Source organism: Pyricularia pennisetigena, chromosome 1, assembly GCF_004337985.1.
Source record: "Pyricularia pennisetigena strain Br36 chromosome 1, whole genome shotgun sequence".
Lineage (NCBI taxonomy): Eukaryota > Fungi > Ascomycota > Sordariomycetes > Magnaporthales > Pyriculariaceae > Pyricularia > Pyricularia pennisetigena.
In genome coordinates, this window is record NC_043740.1 from 1,899,965 (window position 1) to 1,909,037 (window position 9,073).

Sequence of the window (9,073 nt, forward strand, 5' to 3'; positions counted from 1 at the left end):
AAAAAAAGTAAAAGACAAGAGGCAACCCAAAAATGACTGGGAGCCTCACGCGGGACGTACGTTTGTTACAAATGACAAGGCCCCGACAACTCTAAAAATTCGCCTGACGCTCAGGAAAGCAAGTGGAGGCCAAGCCATCAATGGGAGCTCGTCCTTGGTTCAGGGTACTTCGGGCGGCAGGCAGCCGACGACGGTTCGGGACAGGGATCTACAATACAGCCACCAAATGTGGTACTTGTCGCAGCTACGCAGGGGGTAATGGGTTTCCGATGGAAGGCAAAGTGATGTGTGTAGGTAGTATTTTATGAGGTATTAAGTCTCTGTAGTGCATCATCAGTACTGTAGGTACGTGGCAATTAGACTAGGTGTTCGAGGTACTCACTCTGGAACTCAATCTGCCCCACTGCAATTGTTCGTTTTTATTTTATTTTATTTTATCTTTTTGGTTAATAACGAAGCATAACCAAGTCAAACGGCCGCCCTTGTCCTGCCTTTGTTTTTGACGGGGGCCAAGGGGGCTGTACTCACATTAGGCAGGCATCCAGTACCATGTTCTCGGAATCCAGTGGTAACGGCAAGAATAGAGAATACTGGAGGTGCTTACAGACATTCATTCCCCTGCTCTGTTTATTCTTGGGCCTTTTTCTCTTTGCAAAGCTGCCGGTTATCGGACAGTGGAGCTCCTTCCCCCAAGCTAGTCGCATATCTACCGTAGCAATGTAGTTCGCACTCAAGACAAGGGGTAACGGGGTAGGGGTTCCATGGAGGGGCAAAGGCATTATTTGCTCGGTTTTCTTGGGGAAAAAAAAAAAGGGAAAGCCAGAAAAAAAGAGAGAAAAAAAAAGAAAATCCCATTCCATGTTTCACATATGAAAAAAAGCCCGTCTGTCTGGCTTTACCATACCGCACGCAATACTCAGGGGTCCAAGACTCGTACAATTTTCAACCGAGCCAGTAGCACTGGGATTGCAAACAGACAAACACCTCGACATCTTTAGACGGCATCTGACCGTTTCACCCGTACATGTACATGTACATGCTCCTCCAAGTGGCACCACACCAACCAACAGAGTCTATTAGCAATCATTCCAGCGACTTTATCCGCTCGCTCCTTTGGCGCTGCATACCCAACAACTAACTAACCAACTAGCACTCGACCAATTTCGTTTGCCCATTTTTGTTTTGGTTTGTTTTTTTTTTTTCTTTTCTTTTCTTTTGCTATTAATTGCACAACAAGAAGAGCGTCCGCCCCTCCCCTCTCACCATTTTACGGGAAGCCAACTCTTTTTTAGCCTCAACCAAAAGCGTGCCTGCTCATTACTCTTACCACGTACACGACAAAGCCGGAGGTCGCCGGTTTATTCGGGGAACTGCTACACCAGCCCGGCAGTCCATAACAATGTAAGCACTACCAAGCCAGCCGCCCAGTGGACCGCTCGCGTGCCTTTTACGTTCAGGTCCCTGTTGAAACCCCTCGTGGCCTGACGTCACATTCCGTAGATTTAATCGCAGCACCTGAAAGCAACGAGCGCCATCGACGTTGCGGCGCACATCCACCATGGCAAAGCCCCGCCTCATCATTCTTATCAGGCACGCTCAGTCGGAAGGAAACAAGAAGCGCGAGATACACCAGACAATTCCCGACCACCGTGTCAAACTGACCCAGGATGGCTGGCAACAAGCCTACGAAGCCGGACGCCGCCTGCGTTCCATGCTGCGCGCCGATGACACGCTACAATTCTTCACTTCGCCCTACCGCCGAACCCGAGAGACTACCGAGGGCATCCTAGCCACTCTGACCGCCGACGAGCCCGACCCATCACCCTTCAAGCGGGAGAAGATCAAGGTGTACGAGGAGCCGAGGCTGCGCGAGCAAGACTTTGGCAACTTCCAGCCATGTAGCGCCGAGATGGAGCGCATGTGGCAGGAGCGCGCCGACTATGGCCACTTCTTCTACCGCATCCCGAACGGCGAGAGCGCTGCCGACGCCTACGACCGGGTCAGCGGTTTCAACGAGAGCTTGTGGCGCCAGTTTGGCGATGAAGACTTTGCGAGCGTCTGCGTCCTCGTGACTCACGGCCTCATGTCGCGGGTCTTCCTCATGAAATGGTACCACTTCAGCGTCGAGTACTTTGAGGATCTACGCAACGTGAACCACTGCGAGTTCCTCATTATGCGCCAGCGAGAAGGCACTGGGAAGTATGACCTCGAGAACAAACTTCGAACCTGGTCCGAGCTGCGTAGAGAGCGTGCTCAGCACCAAAAGGAGAAGGAAAAGGAGAGGGTAGAGGCGAAAGATGCCGCCAGTGGCAACGCTGTGGTCGCGGCTAGGAGCATCAACGGCAGTACTAGCGTCAAGTCTACGGCGCCCTCGTCCTCAACGGCATCACCTCGCCGCTGGGGCGGATGTCCAAACGGCTGCAACCATGACAAAAACTTCAAGATTCGATCCGCATTGGCAGACCTTATCCAGCAGGACGGTACCAACGTGTATGACAACCCAACGCCGGCCACCAGCGTTCACTCCGGCCAAGAATCGGTCAAGAATGGAACAGAGGAGCATGGCTCGACGGCCTCGGAAGCCGACGTGTACCTCAACAAGAAAAAGCTCTTGACAAGCTCGTCGTCAACTTCCCTATCATCCACATCCATCGTCAGTCGAAGACCCAACGCACCTCGCCGCTTTCAATCTGGCGGCAGTGGAGATGCATCAGCCGCAGATGCGAGCGTGGCCCCTCTCGTGATAGAGCCAGCCATCGACATCGATCGCGCACGTGATGAGGTTGTCAGCTCACCCGATGGCACGCCATCCTTCATCTCGGTCGATGATCGTCTACGCTCGCAGGTTGAGTCGCCCAACAACAAACCACCGTTCCTGCATGTCGGCCGCGATTTCGGCGGTACCTATAGCGGCCACACCAGCGACGCCGACTCGTCCGAGGATGAGACCGCTCGCAGCCGCATTGCCCGTGCTAAGCTTAAGTCGCAGAAGACTTCCAACCTGTCAGCAACGCTTACTGTGGACTCACGAACCAAGGCCGGAGCATCCACGCTAGACGGAGCAGCCGATGGTGACAAGTCCTGTTGTCGTCACGTGAAGGCAAACGCCGACTCGGCCGCCACCACTACGACTACGATTGGCAACGGGACTAATGGCACCAAGGAAACCAAGAACGGCGACAAGCGCGACCGGAGCATCATGGGCCGTGGTGCCTATGCCAACAGGCTCGGGGATGCGCCGCACTGCGACCACCACCAGCACGATCACGACCACAGCGACCCAGACTTGCAGGACAAGCAACAGGACACCGAGACTTCTGACAGCGATCATAACAGGACCACACAGGACTGGGATGGCGACGAGGTCGACGCGGAGCCGGAAGAGGGCCAACATCTCCGGAGGACTCTGACTCAGGCCGAAAAGGATGACAAGAGTCTCCGTGGCAGCGTATACTGAGAGAGAGCGATTTGAGACTTGAGTTGGCAGCTTGGTCAGCCCTAGGATGCTAGCCCGCCCACACAAGACAGATATATGTTATCTTATTGAACATTTCAATCACGACCAAACCTTGTTGGCATGACATCCATATCACGACTTAGTATTAGTACTGTAGTGTATTGAGACTTGGGCACTGGCGGCGATACATGTAAACTAGCGGGCGTTGTTTTTCCGACTAAACTAGAATGAAAAGCCAATTTATGTCATTTAAACAAACTTTTTAAACCCGCCGGGGGAAATGTATGACATTTGCATTGCATTCAGCCATAACACACGCCTGACTCAATTAATCACGCTATACAGTCAGTGGGTACTTAATAACAACGGCTTGAGACGTATTGTCATGAAGCATATTACCTATCCAATGACTTGTACTGTTGCTTAATAAGACATCTTGTACACAAATTAAATGATAGATTCGACCTCAGGCTCACACTGCCTGGGGTCGTGTGTTAGAGTTACAACATAACCGGAACGGACTGTTTCCTTTCCAACACCTCAGCATCAAAGAAACTCGCCTCACCAAATCTCGCATGTAGGCTCCTTGACGGGACAGTTGTAAGCCTGTTTGAAACCGCGAGAGTTCATCATGGCGGTGCCCATAATCCGCCACATGTTTGGCGAATGTTCATCACCAATCACGCGTTGGGTGAGCGCCTCTGGAGTGTATTTGGAGCACCTGAAAACAAGATATCGATTAGCAGTCTGATGCGAGTCTGTTACGTCCCCAGCCTGGGTCCGCAGGACAGGTAACATACCAAACATTACCAAAGGCAACATAGAAAAGTTGCTCCTTGGTGAAAAACTCGAGTCCGGGAAGGTGTGGATCGGGCTTGTCCTTGGTGCGAGCTTGCCACGCCGAGAATGCTGCCGATAGACCTCCGGCATCGGCAATATTCTCACCCAGCGTCTGCTCGCCGTTGACGTGGATGGTGCCGTTGGTGCCTTGAACTGTAAAGTTGCTGTACTCCTTGACAAAACAATCTGCTCGCTTCGTGAACTCTTCTATCGTCTTGTTGGACCACCAATCCTTCAAGTAACCGTTGAGATCATAGAGCCGGCCGTTGTTGTCAAACGCATGGCTTAGCTCGTGACCAGCGACGGCGCCAAAGCCGGCGTAGTTGATGTAGTTGGGAAGACCTTCCCCAAAGAGAGGGAATTGCATGATACCAGCCGGGAACACAATCTCATTGTACGGAGGATTGTAGTAGGCATTGACCGTGGATGCAGTCATTCCCCACGTGCTCTTGTCGGTAGGTTTACCGAGCTCGGCCCAGCTCTTGTTGACCCCGAAGCGTCGGAACTCCAGCGTGTTGTTGAAGTGGCTGGTGCCAATGCTCAGAGAAGCGTAGTAGTCCTTGAGTGCCTGCGGGTTCGTGATGTTGGGAGACTGTTCCGGATAGCCAATCTTTTGCACAATATTCTTGACCTTCTCCTTTGCGACCTTCTGAGCGTCCTTGTCCATCCAGTCGGCAGCATCGATCCTGCCACTGAAGACATCCTTGATGTCAAGGATGACCTGATTTCCGAGATCTTTGGCTTTCGCGGAGAACGCAGCTTCAACATAGAAGCGTGACAAGGTCCAGCCGAGCCCATCGTCGACGGCGGAGATGCACGTCCTGTACCGTTCAGGGGTCGCGTCGGGGTCCTAGAAATCTGTCAGTCATGTCGATACGATAATCACAGCAGAAGGATAAGCGTTTAGGTGAAGGTTGTGCTTACTCTGCCACCTAGCTTATTGTTGAATTGGGTCAAGGGCTTGAGCTCCGGAGCATCGACAGCGGTCGCCAGGGACTGAATAACCTTCCATTGCAGGAACCCCTTGACTGTTTCGGCCTTGGCGGAGTTCAAGATTTGGGAGACATTGCCCAAAAATCCAGGAAAGGCGGTAATCATGCGGTCAATCGTGTAGTTGGACGGGGCCAAAGCCTTCAGGACCTTGTCGATGCCAAGTTGCGGAGCAAGTTTGGCAGTGTCTTGAAGTGACATCACATTGTACGTCTTGGTGACATCCCGAAGGTCAGACAAACTCGGTGTGATAGCAGCAATGTCCTTCTCCAACTTCACGATGGATTCCGCGAGACCTTTAGCTTCCGTTGTAGCATTGGGAAGAACAGCCTTCAGGACCTGCTGCATAGCATCTTGGTAGGCAGATACAACACTATCGTCGGAATAGTAGGCTTTTGAGGAAAGACCAGGAGCAGTACGTGGGGAGGCAGAAATCACAATGACATTGGGATCCTTGTCGTCGGCGGAAGCGCCCAGGTTCTCAAAGTGAGGGATTCCAAGCCTCTCCATGTAGAGTATAGTATCAGACAGGTCCTTTGTATCCTTGATTGTGGATGAGACCTCAGAAAGCACCACCTGGATGGGCTCTATGCCGGCCTTCTTGATCTCGTTGACAGCCATGCATGAGTTGTAGGCTCGCTGCAGCTGATTAAAGTTCTCGCGATCAATATCTGCGGGGTCGACGGCGAGGTTCCGGGGGGAGAAGTTGGAGTGTGTCGATTGATCGGGGTAGGGGCTCTCGAGAATGGTGCGCAACAGGTTCTGGCCATTGTCACTCATCAAGGAGAGGGCATTGGCCAAACCCTGGTCGCTCCTCAAGCTGTGAACCTGCCGCCACCCGCCACAGACCATCTCGTCAAAGTTGGTGCAGGCATCGAGCTGTTGATACTTTGGCGAGAGGTTGTATAGAAACTCGGAGGCGGCGTGAACGCACGCGGGCGTCAGGCACAAGGCGCCTGAGGAATTCATGTTGTCTCCGCGTGGGTTGACTGTCCGGGCCACATGGGCAAGTAAGTGGTGTTAGTGATTCTTGCAGACGGTTGGGCGGGGGAGCGTTGGGTGTCACTAGTCTGATCAATGGCGAGGAGGGAGAATGGGATGGGAAGGGCAAAGATGATATAAACAGCCATGCTAGAGGTGAAATAAGAGGGGGTACGGTTGAGGCTTACCAGCAAGGACAACTATGGTGACGATTAAAGCAACAGCAACAAGAAGCAACAGGCTGGCGAGAACTGCCCGGTCGCGCCTCCAGGCTTTTATTTTTTCCCAGAGGGCAGGTCGCGAGGATCTCGACTCCTCATCCTGTCTAGCTAGCAGAGGGGTGGACTCATTAGCTGCAGAGTGACCAGCGTGGTCGTGGCCCCGAGTGTCATCCGCGCGTGGATCTGCGGCCGGGGATGCCATTGGCGAGGGGAGCCTTGTCTGGCCTTCCGACTATTACGACTAATGGTAGGTGAGGGAAACAAAGTACGGTAGGTACCGTACGTAAAGATAGTACCGGTTAAAGGAGTAAGGTGAGGTACTCTGAGTGCTGTAGGTTGGGACTGATAAGCTTGGCAGGTAACAGAGGTTGGGGTGGTGCAAATCGGGGAAAGGATAAATTGGATGACGCCGTGTTCCGGGGACCTGCCTTGAGGGAACTAGCTTGTGTCCTGATTGCCCCCCTCTGTGTTACGATCTCAATGGCAACAGCCGCGGCTGCTTTGTGGTTGGGTGGATGATATGGAGAAGGAACAGGCAAGGAGAAGTGAAGAAGGAATCAAACAGCAGCAAGCAGATGATGAGTGCATTGATCCATTGATTGATTGATTGATGGAAGGGCGGAGTAATGCACCGACGATCACTCGTAATGACGCGGGAAACGTACCTCGAGCGGCACAGCACGGTCAGAAGCTAACGCGATTCGGACCGTCTTGGCAGCCCCCCCCCCCGGAACAACCAAAAGCTTGCCAAGCTCTCTGAGCCTGAAAGCTCATGGGATGATGCTTAATTTGTCGTGCTTACTGTACAAGGTATTACTTGCGTACTAGTCTTCCTGCCTGAGGTTCATCAAGGCGGAGTCTCCGCATGGTTTCGCGCTGATCCTCTCATGGCTGATGTTTCTGTGACTCCAATGCTCGGCAGAACGGCACCAGTGCTAGGCATAATGCTTGTTTTTACCATTCCTGCCAAAGCCGCATGAGGTACATGAGAGCCTCCTTTCCACCTAATTACCAGACTATATATATATGTCAATCTCGTTCTAAGGCACGATTCTTCCATAATGTTTGTCTATTGTCAGTCAAAAAGTCTTTTATGGTTTGATTTTGATTTTCATTCATTGCTTGATCAGGTAGTAGCTGGAAAGCAAAGGATACACAAAAAGTTTTTCTAGCGTACAATCAGTTTCTGCTATGGACAAAACTTACGAAGTACGAGCGATTTGTTTTCCGGAGTACCCTTGCATGCTTTTTCCTATTTCTCCATAGCCTGCACTCCTCATCCCCCACTTCTCCAACTCCAGGAGCAACAACACTACTAATGACCCACCCACCCCCTCTTGTCCTCCAACTTCGCCCGGACTTTAAAGCACAGTTCTTTACTTGATGCAGAGGAATTTCGATTTGTGTGATTTTGCTGCGTTCCGATCTATGCAGACAAGCCAGACTGTTGGTCTGTTGCCACTTATTAATTTTTTTTTTTTTTTTTTTTAGATTTTCTGGGGAAAGTCTGGGAAATGAATTGTCATATCACGTATTTCGGCCGCAGCATTGAGAGAGCTTGCCTGGTAAATGAATGAACAACCTTACCATGATTTTCTTGGTTCAAGAGTCCGCGGTATAGCCAATGAAAAAGGCCAGTCCGGTTGAGACGGGGGGCCAGGCGGCGTTGCGGTGTTGACCACAGTACCTCGCTTCGCCGTTTCTGACCGACTGGCATTACCAGGCGCATTACTCCCCGACTTTGTCCGCGCCAAGTTCGAGAAAGTGAGCCGTTTACAGGCCCTTATCCTGGGGCTAGCCCTATTCGAGTCGAATTGCGGTTCCCACTACGCATATTCCACGGAGTCCAACTCCAGTCTCCCCGCTCCCCAGCATTGGATCGGCACTCCAGACCTCCAAAAACCTCCAAAAACCTCCTACGGATTGAAAGGTTGTCTGCAGGTTGTTGGGCTGACGGTGGGTTGATGATCCAGAAAAAAAAATTTTAACAAGCCACGCCTATGGAGCCTTTTTTTTTTTTTTTTTTTTTTTTTAGCGAGAACCACATGTTTTACTGGTATGGGCGCCTCTATTGGCTCATGTGACGACCCACGATGTGTACCGGTAGCGGTTTATCATCGTCAGTAGTATTATATATATGACTGAAGCAAAACTCTATCTCTTTATATTCTCACCACGCGACCCTGATCGGCATCCCGCATATTTACCTCACCTTAATTTGGTCAGATCCCTTCCCAACAACCGCCAAGCAATATAAGGTTGAGCGTGGTACTTGTCTCGACTTAATAGCCATACAAGGCCAGCATGTCAATTCCGGAGGCCAAAGAGATGGGCCATGTCGAGCCCGGTGCCCACGGCCTGGCCGGAGGGCATGAGGAGGGATTCGTCATGGACCCGTCGCGCCGTGCTGTAGTAGAGAAGTCCATGAAGCGAAAGGTCAGTCAGTCTATGTTGCTTGCGAGTGGAATTAGGGGGGGTAAGAGACTGATGTCGAAATATGTGTATAGCTGGATCTCCGATGTTCGCTGTTCGTGTTGATCTACATTATGAACTACCTTGATGTAAGCTTTGCTACAGCCCCGGT

General features: G+C 51.6%; 4 protein-coding genes across 4 annotated transcripts in view; 3 read left to right on the forward strand and 1 right to left on the reverse strand.

Moving 5' to 3' along the window:
• The window catches only part of PpBr36_07126 (uncharacterized protein), a gene marked incomplete at both ends in the record, with an annotated part of 656 nt that extends 397 nt beyond the window's left edge, over positions 1-259 (forward strand). Inside the window, one exon of the mRNA XM_029894264.1 lies at positions 44-259. Within this exon, the coding sequence (XP_029748901.1) occupies positions 44-259 (216 nt within the window). The remainder of the gene's footprint in view (positions 1-43) is intronic.
• Positions 260-1,558: 1,299 nt separating this feature from the next.
• On the forward strand, positions 1,559-3,457 carry PpBr36_07127 (uncharacterized protein; the record flags this gene model as incomplete). The annotated part of the gene is made up of 1 exon (XM_029894265.1): positions 1,559-3,457. The coding sequence occupies one exon, from the start codon at positions 1,559-1,561 to the stop codon at positions 3,455-3,457; it is 1,899 nt and encodes a 632-aa protein (XP_029748902.1).
• Positions 3,458-3,904: 447 nt separating this feature from the next.
• On the reverse strand, positions 3,905-6,691 carry PpBr36_07128 (uncharacterized protein; the record flags this gene model as incomplete). The annotated part of the gene is made up of 5 exons (XM_029894266.1): positions 3,905-3,938; positions 4,023-4,178; positions 4,258-5,147; positions 5,222-6,276; positions 6,457-6,691. 5 exons carry the CDS (start codon positions 6,689-6,691, stop codon positions 3,905-3,907), a joined length of 2,370 nt encoding a protein of 789 aa, XP_029748893.1.
• A 2,102-nt stretch (positions 6,692-8,793) lies between these two features.
• PpBr36_07129 (uncharacterized protein) overlaps positions 8,794-9,073 on the forward strand; it is a gene marked incomplete at both ends in the record, with an annotated part of 2,184 nt that continues 1,904 nt past the window's right edge. The window contains 2 exons of the mRNA XM_029894267.1: positions 8,794-8,925; positions 8,997-9,050. Coding sequence (XP_029748894.1) covers positions 8,794-8,925; positions 8,997-9,050 — 186 coding nt within the window. The remainder of the gene's footprint in view (positions 8,926-8,996; positions 9,051-9,073) is intronic.